Source organism: Limulus polyphemus, unplaced genomic scaffold (assembly GCF_000517525.1).
Source record: "Limulus polyphemus unplaced genomic scaffold, Limulus_polyphemus-2.1.2 Scaffold1520, whole genome shotgun sequence".
Classification (NCBI taxonomy): domain Eukaryota; kingdom Metazoa; phylum Arthropoda; class Merostomata; order Xiphosura; family Limulidae; genus Limulus; species Limulus polyphemus.
The window spans coordinates 252,910-271,593 of record NW_013667130.1 but is presented as its reverse complement, the minus strand read 5'-3'; the positions used below and the strand labels follow the sequence as shown (position 1 = coordinate 271,593).

General features: G+C 33.5%; 2 protein-coding genes across 2 annotated transcripts in view; one reads left to right on the top strand and one right to left on the bottom strand.

Moving 5' to 3' along the window:
* Positions 1 to 127: 127 nt before the first annotated feature.
* Positions 128 to 2,184, top strand: LOC106463936 (homeobox protein MSX-2-like). The gene is made up of 2 exons (XM_013924024.2): positions 128 to 203; positions 1,642 to 2,184. Exons 1-2 carry the CDS (start codon positions 128 to 130, stop codon positions 2,112 to 2,114), a joined length of 549 nt encoding a protein of 182 aa, XP_013779478.1. The 3' UTR covers positions 2,115 to 2,184.
* A 4,908-nt stretch (positions 2,185 to 7,092) lies between these two features.
* Positions 7,093 to 18,684, bottom strand: part of LOC106463938 (pancreatic lipase-related protein 2-like) — a 13,164-nt gene continuing 1,572 nt past the window's right edge. The window contains exons 2-10 of the mRNA XM_013924026.2: positions 17,789 to 18,060; positions 16,985 to 17,131; positions 15,629 to 15,737; positions 14,709 to 14,825; positions 12,349 to 12,465; positions 10,514 to 10,774; positions 9,773 to 9,893; positions 7,853 to 8,062; positions 7,093 to 7,326 (exon numbers count right to left, since the gene is read on the bottom strand). Of these exons, the coding sequence (XP_013779480.1) occupies positions 7,227 to 7,326; positions 7,853 to 8,062; positions 9,773 to 9,893; positions 10,514 to 10,774; positions 12,349 to 12,465; positions 14,709 to 14,825; positions 15,629 to 15,737; positions 16,985 to 17,131; positions 17,789 to 18,060 (1,454 nt within the window). The 3' untranslated portion in view covers positions 7,093 to 7,226. The remainder of the gene's footprint in view (positions 7,327 to 7,852; positions 8,063 to 9,772; positions 9,894 to 10,513; positions 10,775 to 12,348; positions 12,466 to 14,708; positions 14,826 to 15,628; positions 15,738 to 16,984; positions 17,132 to 17,788; positions 18,061 to 18,684) is intronic.

Here is an 18,684-nt window from a genome sequence, read left to right as displayed (position 1 = left end):
ATATATATATATATATATATATATATGTGTGTGTGTGTGTGTGTGTGTGTGTGTGTGTGTGTATTAAGATGATATATTTAAAATTTCCAAGCGGAGGAACATACCTTGTACTTAATTACAAAGAAATATGGATCAACTTGGTGTACCAGATTCTTTCAATCACAGACCTCTAAGAAGTCGTACTCTAGCCGTTGATAAGCAAAGTGTGATGTCTGATAACAATGAAAATCCACAAACTCAAAGGTCAGTTACAAAAGCCATCCAGTACCCCAAACAACATAATCAATAATATCTCCGTCTGAAAATGAGGCCAATAAAGTATGTGTGCGTTCACCAAGATAAGGCTTTTGTTAATATCTCTCATTCAACTATCGCACACTTCAAACAACTGGAGAATGAAAATGGCATTCGTGCTATTCCATACAAAGACATAATGGTTAAGTTGCCTATGGCTTTCTATTTGATCTAATTGTTGAATCGGGCACTCGCACACTAGATGGATTATGGAAAGCATGTTTGGTGGAGTGGTGTGTTTTAGACATAACCTTACGCAGATGTCTTTTTCAATAAACACTACGTTAGAGGGCTTTTGTCAAGATGCACGGTCGTCAGATAGAGCATGACCGAACGTGGCAACACTGATTGTAACGGCGCTATGAGGCTTCCAAGACGTGTTAACATAACGTACGAAAACCTTTGTATAAGCTACAATAATAGACATTAAAATGTGTCGTGTTCTACAATGAAATTTTGAAATTTAGGCTTACCATTTCTCATCTATATAAATGAAAGCGTTGTACTGTGTAACAATAACCATCGATATATATATATATATATACATAATATACAGTGATGCAGTAATAAAACCGCTTTGCTGGAAGACCAACTAAATCCTTATAAACGTACGAACCTTGAATTGTAAATGCCCATGTAGGCTGCTTTTCACGCATTTAATTTGTTTATAATTACAAACCACTTATTAGTTTAATATTACATAATCAACTGGCATATTTGAGTCATAAAAAAATGCAACTGATATAACAAGGGTAGTTTATATAGCATTTCTTCACCATAAAATATTTGATCTTGTGTTAAAGCACAAAAACAATAAAAAAATACAGGAGCGGCGCTCCGGCACCCCACACAGGTCACATCTGAACGCAGGAAATTTATTTGACTGATATTCTTCATTTGTTTGTGTTTTTTGAGCAAAGCCACATTGAGGTATCTGCTGTTTCCACCGCGGGAAATCGAACCCCAGATTTGAGTCTTGTAAATCCGTACAGAGGGAGAAACGTTAAGTCTGAAGTTTCGTGTTTAATTATCCCGTGTTGCATCCTTGTATTTCACTTCTACTCAGTGCTTTTGTTTATAAAATCAGTTCTCGACGTCTTGTTTTTAACACTCAACACCTTTCTTGCTACTTTAGTAAGTAAGGAAAGCACATTGTGCTAATATAATAATAAGTTGGCAAACAACGATTTATGTCTCGCCAGAACATTGGTCTGTTTTCTATGATTCAATGCCAATTGAGTTCGAAATTTAATAATTTTTTGGTAGTTGTCGGTTACTTTGCTTCATTATTCAGAGAAAAATGGTAGAAACATCCTGATAATGACTCTTTTTTTTTCGCCTATTCAGATTCAAAGGCGCAAGTCTCAACACCAACAACGTCACCGGTCACGTGCTACCTGAAACGTCACAAGAGCAGTCGAAAACCCAGAACCCCTTTTACTACGAAGCAGTTACTTGCCTTGGAAAAAATGTTCCAAACGAAGCAGTATCTGTCCATCGCCGAACGGGCCGAGTTTTCCAGCTCCATGAACCTCACAGAAACCCAGGTGAAGATCTGGTTTCAGAACAGGAGAGCTAAGGAGAAGCGACTGAAGGAGACAGAGATTGAGAAGTTTCAAGCGGCTTCTCGACCCCTTTTATCAACGGTACTGGCAACAGACTTTGCTGCTATAGCAGGAAATTCTGGCCTTCTGTCCACAATGACCCCGCAGTCTCATCACGAACCATTTTATCCGCTACACCCATCAACGCCGTCGTTTTCGATTTACGCTAACTATAATCGAGCAGTTATAGATGGCTACACTCTCAGCCTGCGATGACGTCAGAGTTTGAAGTAACCTACATATTCCATCGAAAATACTTAAGACGTTGCAGTCTGTGCCTTTCTTGGAATTGAGCACGATTGTGACGAATTTTGCTGCTAACAATCAACGGAAGGCAGTTTAGATTGAACCAGAAGAATATTGTTGGAATTGAGCACGATTGTGACGAATTTTGCTGCTAACAATCAACGGAAGGCAGTTTAAATTGAACCAGAAGAACATTGTTGGAATTGAGCACGATTGTGACGAATTTTGCTGCTAACAACAATCAACATCTGTATGTGTGGACTGCATAAGGATCTTATAGTATTGATAACATCGATAAATTGAACTCAGCGTATATTTATTTATGTGAGCCACTTTGATCTCTTTGTCTGACTGTAGATTAAAACACCATGTAAAGTGTAAACCATGGTTATACTCTCAGACCACTATGTACTCCCTGGGAAGTGCAAATGAACCCCTGGGGGTACATGTACCCCAGGTTGGGAATGTCTGGCCTACATGGTCACTTAAAGTCGAATAGAAAGAGATTGGTTGTCACGTTTATCATTCCCCCTCCCCGGAAGTCAAAAGTGCTGAGTGTGTTTAGCAATTACACGCATATCGCAACTTGTCTCTTAGACCTTTCGATACGCAGCCCGACATGCTAATTTCTAGACCATGCTTGGTTCTTTTGTTGTATCATTTCCAAGGATACTACCATCGTCGGTGATGCAATGTACTGCACAACATAACGAAAAAAAGGGAACTGCCAAATAGTCTACAGTGAACAGTATACGATTTTATTATGTCTAATGAATTGTATAAAATATATTTCAATCATCATTCTATAAATTTTTCAAATCCACAAAAATATATATAATAAAAAAAATTGATTTGTCTTGCCTCGTATATTACAAATAATTTTAAGGTTGACATCCAGCTACGAGTATACAAATTGAACCAGAAAAACATTGTTGGAATTGAGCGCGATTGTGATGAATTTTGCTCCTAACAATCAACGGAAGGCAGTTTAGATTCAACCAGAAGAACATTGGTCATAATAAAATAATATAAAATCAATATAATTTTATCAATTTTTGATCCCTAATTTTTAGGGGTACATGGGAACCTGTCAGAATGTCCAAGGTCAAGGGGTACATGGGAACCTGTCAGAATACCAAAGGCCAATGGGTACAGAGGAACAAAAAGGTTGGGAATCCCTGTTATAGGCGGATGCTGTCACGATGCGGGTGGCGAATGCTGTTACTAAAGTATTATAGGCAGATAGTCTTACAAAAGATAGTCTTTCTATAGGCAAATGGTGTTAATAGGCAGATTTTATTACTAATGTTTGTGGTGCTAGAGCAGATAATGTTACTATAGGCAAACAGTTTTAATAAGATGATGAGCTTATAATATGGTGTCTTAACATGTGATTATGTCAATAACAATCAAAGTCTTAAAATTAATAATTCATCTAACTTGTATATTGTACGTTTCACAATTATCAGTTCTGAATAGTTTTTAATCTCTCTCAAAATTACAGTTTTGCTTTGTTTGTAAAACTTACATTAAATCTGACATCTAATATATCTAGTTCTTATCATTATCGTCAACTTTATCGTTTTCGCTTATATATTTAATTGCACTCCATACGTTTTACAAAGGCGGATGTTGTTACTATAGACGTACGGTGTTTCCATAAGCAAATAGTGTTACTATAGTCCTCTAGGACTGCATAAGGATTTCAGCTTGTCTTAGCCTATATTTGTAGTTTTCAGTTGTATATTTAACTGTATTACACGTGCTTTACAAAAGCGGATAGTGTTTATTAGGTGCATTGTGTTACTAAGGTTCCATAAGCGGATGGTATTACTTGGCAAATTGTGTTACTAGGGCGGATGATGCTATTATAATCAGATAGTTCAATAGGATTAGACCTCCAGTTTCCATACCCGTGGTGAGCAGAGCACAGGTACCCCATTGAGTAGGTTTATGTTTGACTGCAAACAACCAAACAATCAATAGGATGATGAGTTTATCATAGGGTGTCTCAACCTATTTAACTTGTGATTACGTCATCAATGTCTAGATTTAATTATATGTCCTAAACATCTACAAGTAAAACCATTATTTCAATGATACAACTATTAAAACATCTACTATCTTAATTTATTTATTATTTGAATAAGGCAAATATTATACTATAACCCCTTTTACAATTATCCCTTGCTTTATGTATAAAACATTTCACTGGTTAATTAGTTCTTTAGTGTTTGCTTCGCCAGTTGATATACATCCTGAACAGTTTTCATCACATCTGATGTTTTATAAATGTTGAATGAGACAGTTAGTATAGCCAATAGTGTTTTTAACTATCGATTTCGTACACATTTAACATACTCATTATACTTTCACTTCTACATTTATTTTCGTGACATACTTTTTAGTATTTCCCGACTTTTATATGTGAAACACATATCCCTGATTCATTTCTATTATTCATTTCATCTATTTGTCCTGAAAAGGACACTTATATAAATCTCTAAATGATATATGATAATTTCGTAATTAGCTTTATAAGTTGAATTATTTCACTAAAGCTTAAAAGATCTACTTAAACAGTTTCTTACCTTTCTGTATATAGTTTTGTTGAGAGCATATATCTTGCTGACTGAAACTTATAGTATATAGGCATTCATTCTGTTTCTATCTGAAGGTCATTAACCTTAAACGTAAACGACAGAAGTAATCTCCAAACAATGAGAACACTTCAAACCTATTGGATATTTAGTCTATCTCATCACAACCTTTTACTAAGCTTTTGTATCTCACATAATTTAAAAGTCAATAAACATAGTTTATTGATTCTTTCAATTTACATAATTATACAAAACACTAAATGCATATTCATTATATTGTATTTCTGAAGTTTTATCCAGAAATGATCAATATGAACATCTAAGTTAGTGTACACTTTTTTGTATACTTTCTAATCAATAATATTCCATGAACTGATTATTCACGTTTCTAACAAATGTGTTTAACAATCTATTACAAGTATCAATATAGATATGCTATCATCAATGTATGTAAGCAAAATCACAAACTCTATATAACACTTAGATCAACTGTTCAGATTTATAGCTACTCATTCATAGCAAGCTTGCGAGACAGATCAGGAAGTACATTAATATTGATGTTCATTGTTAATATTAAAAGTTAAAATTATTTTCATCAGTATAGGTTATATTTTCAATCACAGCATTCCCGTTCCCGAGATGTAATAATCTTGAAAATAACCTTTAAAAATCAATTGTTTAATTAAACTCACATTCTTTGGATAGATATCCCTCATAGAACAGGAATCATAGGTTGAGACTGATGTATCAGAGGATAGAAAGAGCTCAGTTTTGTATCATATTGACCAAGAATATGAACAGGAAGATGTCTGAGAGGTGTAAGATGAGGAATCACCCTCAGAGGATCTATGTAATATCTCTGATGATCAGCTAAGCTACTGACTAGGATCTCGTGAATGATATGACTGGGATTAAAAGTTTGACTATCAGTTAGGACATTCACTTGGTTGTAAGATCAATGACTAATAGGAAGCGGTGTTCCTTACTTTCTAAGCTATCAAATTGTGTTTTCTGGTTAAATTTATGCACTACATTACGTGATCAGTGCATAATTATTATAGAGTTAAGACAATTTGTTGATCACAAGATTAATGGTACCAAAGCGACATAATGACACTTACTTTCTGAGCCATAGAGTAATTTTCAGAGGAGAGACGATTGCATGACATCTTGCAGAAACTGCTGAGTAGTAACGGAATATCTGCAGAGCAGACCATGTGGATTTTTATTGACCAGATAAAAGTAATGATTAAACTCACACTACATTAGAGGAGAAAACATGGTTTTAGTTATAGTAATATAGTAATGTTTTCAACTGGATCAAATGAAAATATTCATGAGCATATGAAGTTATCTTTTGAAGGCGAAATCTAAAGAAAGTAGTTTACAGAGCATACCAAATATAAAGTTGGTCTACCCAGTGTGTTTTATTTAGTTATGATATAATATTTTCAGTCATGCAGGCTGGAATAACTTGTAGCATACAGTCTTACTGGATATTTTCTTAGCATTTGTTTCAGTACATGGTGTTTTTGTTTGTTTGTTTGTTTGTAGTTAAGCACAAAGCTACACAATGTTCTATCTGTGCTCTGACCACCACGGGTAGCAAAATCCGGTTTCTAGCATTATAAGCCCACAGCCAAACCGCTGTGCGAATGGGGGGGGGGGTATACATTGTGCAATTAGAATGCATAATCATGTAGACTGTGAGTCTATAGTTTTGGACAGAAAGTAACACCTGCTCCATGTTGATTTATACTCATGCTAGCTTGTATTAAACTTACATTGAAAAGCAGTCTGGTGGAAGCAACATGTCTCTACTAGTGAATTTCCATGATAAGTACCTAGTAGATTGGCATTCTTATAGTGGCTAGCAAGTTTCAGTTATTTATGTATTTTACCTCTTTTCTTACCCACATTTCCAGAGTCCTGTTCATATAACAATCAGACATTGGTGGAAGGAATGTGTCATGATATAAAAAACTGTTTTGTTTTGATATTATTGATTTCTTTATTTTGTAAGTGAATATTTTATTATTGTTAAATATAATGAAGAAAAACTTTGATTATGAGAAAATACTGTAGATTATCTTAAAAGAAGAATTGGGAATTAATTATTTGTCCCATGCTTTCTTACTTTACACTAAATACACCAAAATAGTTTTGACATATCTTAGCCGTAATAATCTTGAACTTAATCCAGGGATTACAATATCTGAACTTACAGAAGATTGATAAGACGTAATATAATGTAAACTAAGCCTTTATTATGTTATCTTGGTGATTTTGTTTTATTCTTTGTATAAACTTGCAAAACAGGTGTTAACTGAAGACAGAAATGTCGCAAGTGTGTTATGTACAACAATTTATTCATAAAACAACATAACCTTTAACAGATTCTACTGGAAAGATTTTCCCCTCTCATCAAGCATGTTACTTCTAAATATAACAGTACAAAATCTGGTTATTTTCATACAAAAAATCATTGATCACTGTCACACAACGACAGAGTCACTTCCTCTTTGGGCTTTATTGCCTGAGTTGGGTTTCCACAGAACTCTGAATATTTCAACTGGCGGCCTCTAGAAGACACATGTGAAACCATGACAAAGTTATACAATAGATATGCAACATACAACAAGTAAATGAATTATGAAGAAACTTGAATAAGTTATTAACCACTTTATTATATGCACAAAAAAGTTACACTAAGTTTTGTGTATGATTTATAAAATAATATTATTTTCTTTTTTATAATTTCCAATCTTACTGTTTGTTCTCTTAATGACTCGTAACGCCACATAACTTATGAAATGTTTTACTGATAATTTATAATGTTTAAATCAACTGTACAGGATTTAATTATGCACATTATACTTATTTAGCAGGAAATGTTCCATATTACTTTCATATCAAAAATTATCACAAAAAGCGTGTTTTATTTATGAGATTTGCTTCGTTATATTTGTCCCAACAACGACAGTTATGCATGCAAAATGACGTTGTATTCTAAACTGAAATGAGATTCAAGATAAAAGAACAGGAGATTTTAAGTGAGTGATTCAAATTGATAGCGAAAATAAGGGATATAACTTTTTTACTACTTACTGCCGAGAAACTCCATTCAGAGGGTTAACTTTGATGGATCGAAGAAATAACTCATTTCTAGCATTACTTCTTCTACTGTGCCAGAATTCAGGGTCTAAGATAGACACAGAACGCTTAGTCCAGTGAGCTTGTAACGAATTTATCGAACCAACGTTTCTTCTCGAGGTAACAAGATATTTTAACTTCTTTCCTGGTTTTAAACTCCCATTCCTAAAACAAATGTAAATGTGTGTTCTAATTGTAGTAGACATTATCTCTATTTTTCGTGTCAGTGAAGTAAGATACCTATTTTATTTTTTTAAATCTATATATGTATAAATGTTCTCGCGCACATACACATAACTAATTATAGCTAGTTTGTTTATGCACTACATATATCTTCACTCTAATTGTCCATTCTTTCTTCCCTTATAGAAACGTAAATACAAATACAACCCACAAAGTCAAACTCTCTGGAAATTTTTATTCTTATAAATGGGAATAGGCAGATGTATATATATTTGTGTGGTGAGAGTGGGAGTAGGGGGAGGGCGTATATAGAATAACTGTAAAATCGTTAACTTTATAAAGAACAAAACAGTCAATAATAGAGTATGTGGTATACTAATGTGAGTGTTCTATTATTTCAGTTTTGTTTCTAAGACGGTTTTCTTTATATTTATTATTGTTTTGGATAGTATTAAGACAAAATCCTTGTTTATAATTTTTAAAGTCTTTTTTGCAGGCAGAAAATATAATTAAAAAATACAAAAATTAGCCTGTTTCTGTCCTATGTAATTAAGATAAGATTAATAATTTCGTGAACGTCATGCTTATGTTTTCCGTATTTAATCCTCTTCTTTATGGCTCTTTTAACCAAATTATTACAATGGTTTTAGGAGCACCATACACAGATTAACGTGCTTATGCTCTTCAAAGTTTTTCGTTTGCTTTTAGACCTAGCATGCCCTGGTGGATAAGGCGCTCAACTCGCAATCTGAGGGTGGCGGGTTCGAAACCCTGTCACCGAACATATTCGCTCTTTCAACCGTGGGGTCGTTATAGTGTGTCGATCAACATCACTACTTATTAGTGAAAGAGTAGCCCAGGAATTGGTGGTGGTGGGTGGTGTTGATAGCTGCCTTCTCTCTGGTTTGTCACTGCTAAATTAGGGACTGTTAGCGCAGATAGCCCTCGTGTAGTCATGCGCGGTATTCAAAACAAACCAAACTCTTTTGATATTGGTTTATTTTAATAATTTGAAAAGCATAGATAGGTAATAATTTTTAGCGTTGTAAGGCGACTGACTTATCGCTGAGCCACTGGGGGACAGGGGAGTAAATATATAATAATAAAAATACACTTCACCAAAAGAAGGAACTCCGTAATTATCAAAACATGAATTTCTAAGTCGTTTTTCTTCATAATTTAGTCACTGTGCCCATTTTTAATGATGAAACCAAAATCATACAAAAAAAGTCCTCATAATGTCCTCAACTAAATTAATGAAACATATGATATAATATAACAACCAAGCTAGGCGAAAGTAGAAATTAACGTTACAGTGCATCGTTTCACGAGTGTTTCGTGTTTTATTTGATTAAAATCTTAAAATCTTGTATTTAGTTTTTATCTATATATTTTATGGTACTCGTTAGATGTATTTCATATTAGTAATCTTTTAACAATAAATAAAGTCAAAATCTATAGAGTGGATTCAAAGCATAATTCTGTAAAGGAAGTCTTTCCCAGATTCATTTTGACTCGAATTATGACATAGAATTATAAATTACCTTTCATTCAAGTTATAATCTATCTTTATATATAATGTTTGGTAGCAATTTATTAAATAATTTAAAATAACAGAATGTAAACAAACACATGCCAACAAAAGGCTTGGGCACTTATTAACCATAATTCATCTCAAAATTGATAATCTACCGGTCACTTAGGCGCATTTTCAGATTGTCGTCAGAACCTTTTATTGTAACGTGTAGAAGACCTCTCTGGCTAGTGCTATTTGCTGGTTTAGCAATGTTGACTTCCACGTAGTAATGAAACACTGCAATAGAAAATATATTGAGTATCAGTTTTGTGTATATGTTTCGTATTAATTTGTGTGCATGGCTCGTCAAGTAGGTGCACTTGACATGTCAACAACAGCATTATTAATGGTACAATTTAAAATTAGTTAAATACTGTTTTTAATTGGCATATTTTAACGCTGGTTTTGAGAAAGCATTTTATGGTATCACATAATATTGGATTTTTAAACATCCTTGGAAATTTATACTATTTGTAAAAATCTATTCCATTAGATGATCCATATCTTATGTTGAGAAAAAAATGTTGTATTGCACTCGAAAACCCTGGAAATAAAAGCAATAGTAGACATCCAAGTCACAAACTCAGGTACCAGTCCTGATAGTCTCATTCTTTTTTCATACCATATAGGAGACTTGTAGTTTATATGTTAGCTAGATCATGTAACACTGATACAAATGTTTAATGTTTAACTGGATAAGATATCTTTCTTTAAAAGAACAAAACAAATATTTTAAGGTTAGTTTCAGGTGAATGAATGCTTGGAATAGATAAACGTATACTTGCACCTATTATAAGCAACTGAGCAACTAAATTTCATATCAAGTTTCAGTAGCTAACAAACAAAACCATACATACAACAGAATGGCTCGTTTGATGCTGTCTTGAGAAACAGCTTCTGACTTTTGTTGTCATCTTTGTATTTCAGATACTCTTCTGCCTGGGGTCCCAGCTTGACACATTTACTATTATCTTCACCACAATCAGCACATTTCCCTCTGATAAAATCATCCCAACGCTCACATGCAATCCCTACTGGTGTACATTTTTTATTTCTTAAAGCTTCAAGATAATAATCGATGGCTCTTAGATGATCACAGCCAAGAAGTCTTCTGACACCTATATAAATGAATAAGGTCTTTTGTAGCCCAAGTATGATTAAATACTAATAATACTTGGAGACGGTTTGAATGGGAAATGAAGAAAAACTTTAATATAAGTTTAACATAACAGCAAATGTACAACGTTTCGACAAGGTTTTGTCATCCTCAGGTCATTCCTCGTCATCGAATATGGTTAAGCACGTTGTTCAGATAGAACTTAACAACAACGTTTTATTAAAAAAAGAAAGATCCAACACATTTATTACAAGTATTTCCTTTTGTATATTTTGTCTACACTTAAAGAAAGAAGAGCTATAGAAGGGAAACAAATTAAAGAAAAATAAAGTCATGTCGTCAATGTGGTATATGGATGGTGAAAATTCAAATCCTAGACATAAAATTCAGAATATTGTTAGCTTACAAAGGGATTGTTCACAATGTATAGTAAAAATATAAGGATAATTGTTTTAGCCTTAAAGACCTTTCTTATAACAATACGGTGGCTATAATTATAGACTATTGTTCTTCTGTGCAATTTCGCCGGAGGAGGTTTTTGTGCAATACACTGAGGTCAATATTGTACCCCTTCTCTTTACTTGCTTCTCAAAGCCCATTAAACGTGCTCGGATAATGATTTCCGAAGGATTATTTGAGAAACCCAAAGGAGCATCTTGCGGAAAAACAAGTACAATGACCTGTATGCTCTACTTGCGCCCAATCTGTACAAAAGTGATATTTCTTCAAGGTTCTACACTACAGATGCCGCTTTCTTTGATATACTTAAATTTTACATTTTGCATACTTTTATAATTGCGGCAATGATTTCACTCTCCCAGAAGGAGGTCATGTTTAGATGACATTTGCATAGAGACGAGGGACGAGGAAATTACACATGGAAATTGTTACCATATATTGCAAACAACCTTCCTAAGTGTTGAATTGAGTGTATGAATGTAACGTTCCTAAAAAGGCCAAATCATTTTAAATAACAGGTTTACGATGTCTTGCTACACACTCTTTTTAACATCTAGTTTACAGCTCCATTTTTAAAAGTTTTAAAGCTGTGTATTATTTTTTAGATGTTTAAATTATGATGAAATAAGAGAATGAACGCGATTTTGCGATCAAAATACAAATTTCATTTTGTCTGTTTTACCTTTTAAAAAGATTTTTGTTATAAAACCAGACAATGATTAAGAGTTTTTTTTGTTAAGTTGAAAAGCTACTTCTTTAACTGTACTATTTTGATTAAATTCAATAAAATGTTACGAGTTCATATAAACAACTTTGATAAACATCTTATTTTCAATTGACTTAATTCAGAATTTTTAACCAGAAAATCTGAAAATGATTAAACACGATTTAATTCGAACCTTTAGTTTGAGAGAAACCTAGTACTCAGTGATGCTAAGCTCAGCTTAAGCAAAAGACGTCGATTAGCTTTATCTAATACAGAATTTATTATTGGTTAGTTATTTACACATGCCTACATAGTAAAGGTTGTTGTTTTTTAGATAGTGCTTTTTCATGGACATAGTTATATGTATAAAGCAATAAAAATCAGGCACGAAAAAAAAGTACTTTACTCACCTTGCTCAACACCATCTGAAAAAAGTGTTTTCAATGGACCAGATAAACACCCTGGTTGTTCGTTTCCTTTGTTGGGAAAAAAATCAACATGGCCAACAACTTCAGTTGTGCTTAGACCTAAAATAAATTAAGTTATCTTGTTCAGAAAATGCTTACAGTCCTATAAAATTTCTCTATGTCAACGTCTTATTTATTTATATTTTATGTCCAGTAATTTTTTTTTTTCGAATGTACATGATATCTGACTGAACTGAAACAACTCACAGGCCGAGTTGGGCTAGTAGTTGGCAAATGCAGACTACGAATCCGAACATTCGTGGTTCGCACCCGCTTGCCGCGAAAGTGCGATCCGCAATTTGGGCTGTGTGAGAGTTATAAGAGTAACAGTCAAATAAGAGTACCCGAAGATATAGTTTCATTAATTACCTACCTTCCCTTTAGTCTTCGAAATCAGGGTCGGGTGAGCAGATAGACGTTTTGTTGTTTTGTACGAAAACTTAAACAAAATAGAGGGATACCCACATTGTGTGCATACCTGCATCACGCCATGTCGGGATATCTGCTGTGTGTACGTCATATTTGGCCCTCAAAAAATACGAAAATCTGTCCGTATGTCCGTCTTTATCAACAGACAAGGACCATTATTGGCAGAGCAATGAATAATAATATTCTACATATGTCCACCAACTTTCATCACAATTCGATTATTTTTGACTGAGTTATAAAGCAAAAATAGTGTGAAAAATCGTGACTTTGCTGCGACCTTGACCCAACAAAACTAATAACTTCTAAGTTGGGTCATAGTTCAAATCTATACCAATTTTCATCCATATCCATTCAGCCGTTTTAGTGAAATCTTACTGACAAATACACATGTACACAGAGGTGAAAACAACCTCCGTCCACCTTCGGTGGCAGTGGTAACAAAGTAAACTACTTTAAAATATTTATAAACGTCCAAAATTATCCTGAGTACACTGGAATGGACGGCAACTACCTGTTGTAAAACCACAAGTAAAACGTTTCGAAAGTCTTCCGTCTCTCGTCTTCAGGTCAGTGTAAGATGTTGTAGGTCTTTATAGTATCCTATTGGATAAACAAACCAATCACGTCCTCCACAATCCACCAGGATACTATAAAAACCTACAACATATTACACAAACTGACCTGAAGAAGGAAGACTTTCGAAACGTCGTCCTCTACACTTGTGTTTTTACAACAGGTAGTTGCCTTAAATTTCTAGTTTACTCATCGTGAATACTCTACCTAAACACTCCATCAAAGGGAAATTATCCTCCCGATTATTACCTTGTATGAAAATATTTCCAACAAGCTTTTTTAAACTTTCCAAGAGCCAGCATTGAATGATTTTTTTATATATAGAAAATTTCATTTTTATAGTAAATTATACTGTAACGTCCTACTTCTTTTAAAGTCATCACCCAAGAATTGTTATTTTCAGCTTAATACAATTATAACGTTATTATACGACATGCAGTTCACTTATTAATTAATGGCATGTAACTTCAATATCAATTGTCAAAGCAACAGTAATAGATTATTATTATGTTTTTATGCTAAGGAAGAGAACACATTACAAAATAATCCATTCATGATAAATGCTAAACAAATTGCATAAACTTGAATAAAGATACTCAGTTTAAATACATTAGATTGTAAGGAATGCGGAACATATTTCTGTGAGAAAACACAAAAATGTTTAGCTTTCGTAACATTAAGGACATCACTTGTGTTTGTTTGTTTGTTTTTGAATTTCGCGCAAAGCTACACGAGGGCTATCTGCGCTAGCCGTCCCTAATTTAGCAGTGTAAGACTAGAGTGAAGGCAGCTAGTCATCACCACCCACCGCCAACTCTTTTACCAACGAATAGTGGGATTGACCGTCATATTATAACGCCCCCACGGCTGGAAGAGCGAGCATGTTTGGTGGGACGGGGATTCGAACCCGCGACCCTCAGATTGCGAGTCGAGTGCCTTAACCACCTGGCCATGCCGGGCCGACATCACTTGTGAACGTTTGATTTTCAAATAGTAAAATTTGACACTTTGAGTCGTATATCAAGGTTTCCATATTTCCTGTTGCAGGATGTAATGTACGTAATGGTAGAGGAAAGCAGTTACTTGATATGTATTACAAAAAAAGATCGAACATCCATTATTTTTTTTCTGTAGGCATATTAAAATATTCTTCGTCAAAGTGCACTAATGTTGCTTTGATTTTTTTTAATGTAGCTCAACTACTATGCTTTCAATATTATAAAATGTTCAGCAACTGACTGAACTAATTAGTTCTGCCATAAAAAACGCCCATAATTAAACTGCATTACTACAGTATTTACCGTAAAGCAATATCTTGCTGCTGTCCGTATGGATCACATCAACAAATTCCGCATCACTCCGATCTAGACGAATATTTTCAGGCGTGCCTGTGAAGTAGGGTCCAGCTGGATCTAGTCCTAAGGATTAAATGGCTCGTGTTTTGAACTACAAAATGTTGATGACATATAAAGAAAGACTGTAAGCACAGTGAAAAACTCGAATACGTAGAAACTGTGTTTGTAACTATCGGTATTTTAAAAATATTCTATAACGAATGCATACGTATATATATATAAAGCACCAGATATTGATAGAAGACATAAAAAAATTAGCTATTGATAAAGAGATTCAATATTAGATAAATAGATAAACAGGCAGACGGAGGATGGACAGACAGTCAAATTTGAACATTATATAACTTGAAAGTTCAATGCCTTCATTATAGTTTCGCTAAAAGATTTATTCTATTACTCTAAATATTCGATCATCTAATTTATAATTCAGTTAAGAATAAAATGCTTCAACACAAATATTAAAGTTCATGTTCTAAAAATAATGAAATAATGGAATCTAATAATCTTAAAGGTTCTTTAACTGTATTAACATATTTTTCATCTCTCAATCATACTCAAAACTATTCATTAAAGAGTAGGGTAAAACTAACTATTATAAGCAAACATCTTTGATTTGCAGAACACCAAAAGCTTATGTTTTTAATAATTTCATCATATATTTGAGAGTCCTCCTCCGATAGCAATTCTCACTTAAAACAAAACTGTCACAATGTGATTTTTATATTTATTTTTTTATTTGAAAGACGAAATTAGTGGACCTGCACTGTCTTTATTACGATAATATTCTTATCTACAAGGACAAATTGTTAAGGCCTTTTCTAATGTCCAAGTTTCTTGGAATTATTATAACAGAAAATCGGACTTACCAGTGATCCTTCTCACTTTGTTTAATCGTTCCCCAGCATAGCCGGCCACCTGTGCTCCAAGACTATGGCCAATGAGATGGACACTGTCTAAAGAGATGCCTTTGACTTCCTGTAGTGATTCATTCAACTTATTATTTAGAAACGATTAAATCCTCTTGAACTAAACGAGTTTATTTTATTTGGATTTTATTTCAGACATTTCTTAAACCTTTCCTTTTCTTTTGGGTTAAGGAAAGAAATTTGTGTGAAAAATTGTTAATTCCAATATGCCTTGGTAATATGGATGATTGTTTGCTTTTTTTAGGAACAAGAAAAGTGAATAATAGTGAGATATTAGCCAAAATACAATTTCAATTGCATTACCTTGTGTTTTGAATGGAAAAACATCAGAAACAGGATAATTTTAAAACTTAAAAGTAAATCACACTAAACAGGTTAGGACTTCCTAGACCGCACGTGCACGTAACTTTCAACAAATTTCTTGTAATATACTTTCTCTGTTTTGTTGGCAAGCTGCCACTGATTTTAATTTTTCGACTTGGAAGTTGTAGCATTATTCACAAGCATATTGAAATTGTTACAAGTATAAATTTAATTGAAAGAATGGCTTGGATTTGAAATCAAGTGACCTTGTAACTTTTTTCATTTACTTTGATCTGTAAGAGGAAATTTTGGCTGTAAGTAAATACATGTTATAATGCATACATGGTGGTACTTGGTTGTTTAACTTTCTAGCTATGTGTTTCTGATATATTGCAAACTTAGTTAATTTTAACTGGTAGGCAAAGTTCAGCCAGTGTTAAACCATACTTCACCCCTAATTCTATACAGTAGACAAATGTTTAACGACAGTATAACTTTAAAATTGCTGTTGGTTTTCATTTGTTACACAGCTGATGTTTTTTTTAATGACTGTGTTATCTCCACTTAAAAACAAGAATTCATTTGGTCATTGTCATAACAAACCTATCACATCACTTATCTTAACAATAAATAACTATTAATAAAGCTTTCATAGGCTATCATCAGAAAGGTTCTTGTTTACACACAGTATTCCTTCTGCTATGTAGCTCTCTTAAAGTCTTCACCTCAATTAGAACAGCTTACCAGTTGTGTTGGTTACAGTAATTTACAAACAATTCATCTTCCTTTACTTTTACTTTTTAGCAACTAACCAGTTATTGCTGTCTTGTTAAGAGTAGTTTTATCATTCTTAAACAGGTTTATTTCCATCCCTCAGTTTATATTGTTTCTAAGTCAAAACAATTAACTAGTTGAGCTGTCTTATCAAAGGCACGTTTATCATTTATAACATCCAGATGATTGTTTTGTATGTTTTGATCTTTTTAATTTTACCTGTAAGCGACTAATCAACTGGGCTATCTCAGCTCCTACAAGTCTTGCATTCGCTACAGCTTGGTAGTATGGAAACCAGCTTCCTTTGCTCCAGTCAACTAAGATGATATTGTAATCACCTTGTTTTAAATATTCATCCTTCATCTTCTGCAGAAAGTAAAAGTATAGTTTATTACGTAAAATAATTATGTTTACATGTTTTAGCACAGAGATGGTTACTGAGTAAAATAAACATTTAAATATATATATATACAATTTGGGCAAAATAAAGAATTGACAGTTTCTAAAAACTACATTAGTTTCTAAAATTCATTAAAAACCAGCTGTTCTTTTCTTACATAAGTAAAAATATTCTATTTTGTAACTGAACAGGATATTGAAATAAACCCTTTCAATAAACCACTTTCGGTGGAAAATATATATTTTACAATAAGATTTATATAGAGAGTTGCCCTTTTATCTCCATTAGATTAAACAACACCCATAACTTAACAAGTTCGTATTCTTTAATCTAACAACGATAATTTAATAACTTTCACAAAATTATGAGTTACGGCCAGGCATGTCCAGGTGGTTAGGGAGCTCGAAACGTCCTTATATGAATTATTTCACCATCAATTGATATTAGAATTTTACGCATTAACTACTGGACAACGTCAAGATTTAACTATCTATGAGGTCCGGCATGGCCAGGTGGTATTCTTATACAATCAACCTCATGTAATAAACAGTAGCATACACTGAAAAATAAAAAAAGATAATTGTTTTATCTCATATATTTTATCAAAATTACGTGGAACTTACCTTTAGCCATCTTTCAGAACTAAAACGTAGAGTAACGCCATGAATAAGTATCTTAGTGTTTGCCGATGGAATGATCCCTGAGTTAGAAATACTGTTTTTATCTGTTGGGTCTAATATTTCGTAGTTGTTTTTGTCTTTAGAGGTGTACAGAATGAATCGCGTGTTAATGACGTCACGACTTTGAGGAAGAACGTCGATTGGACGTTTGATAGGGTCATAAAAGTTTCCACCATTGCTGAAACATCCGAGATCGTCATAGCATTTTTCCTCTCCTATATAGAAGAACAGATGTAGTATTAGCTGTTTATGTATATATATATATATTATATATTTAAGTTGAAGGTGTTATTCGTGTACAATTGCTTTTGTCATAGAGATCAACGTTCCTGATTTGTCGATCAATTTTCATAACAATATCTTAATAAAATAGCTTTTATTTTAATACTAATAAACACATCTATTTATAATTAAATATTTAGCAAAAACCCTATAACATTTTGCATTTATACTTTTAACGCACAGCTACACATATTCAATCTGTGCTCTGTCCAGTGTGCGGAATCGAATCCCAACTTCTATAGTTCTAAGTCTACAAACTTGCCGCTGACACACCGCGAGATTATTACGCACGAATCTACACAATGGGCTATTGTGATCTGCCTACCACGGGTATCGAGACTCGAATTTTAGCGGTATAAGCCTACAGACTTACCGCTGTGGCACCAGGGGATATTACGTTTTAATAAAAGAGACCTTTCGTTACCTTTAATTTGTATATTTTTTATTGACCTATTACTTTCATAAGATGGAGACAACTTCCCCAAGACAGTATAACATATCATCATTCAGTACCTAGATGTCGACTATTGTTTACGAACCATTACAGCAGTAACAGC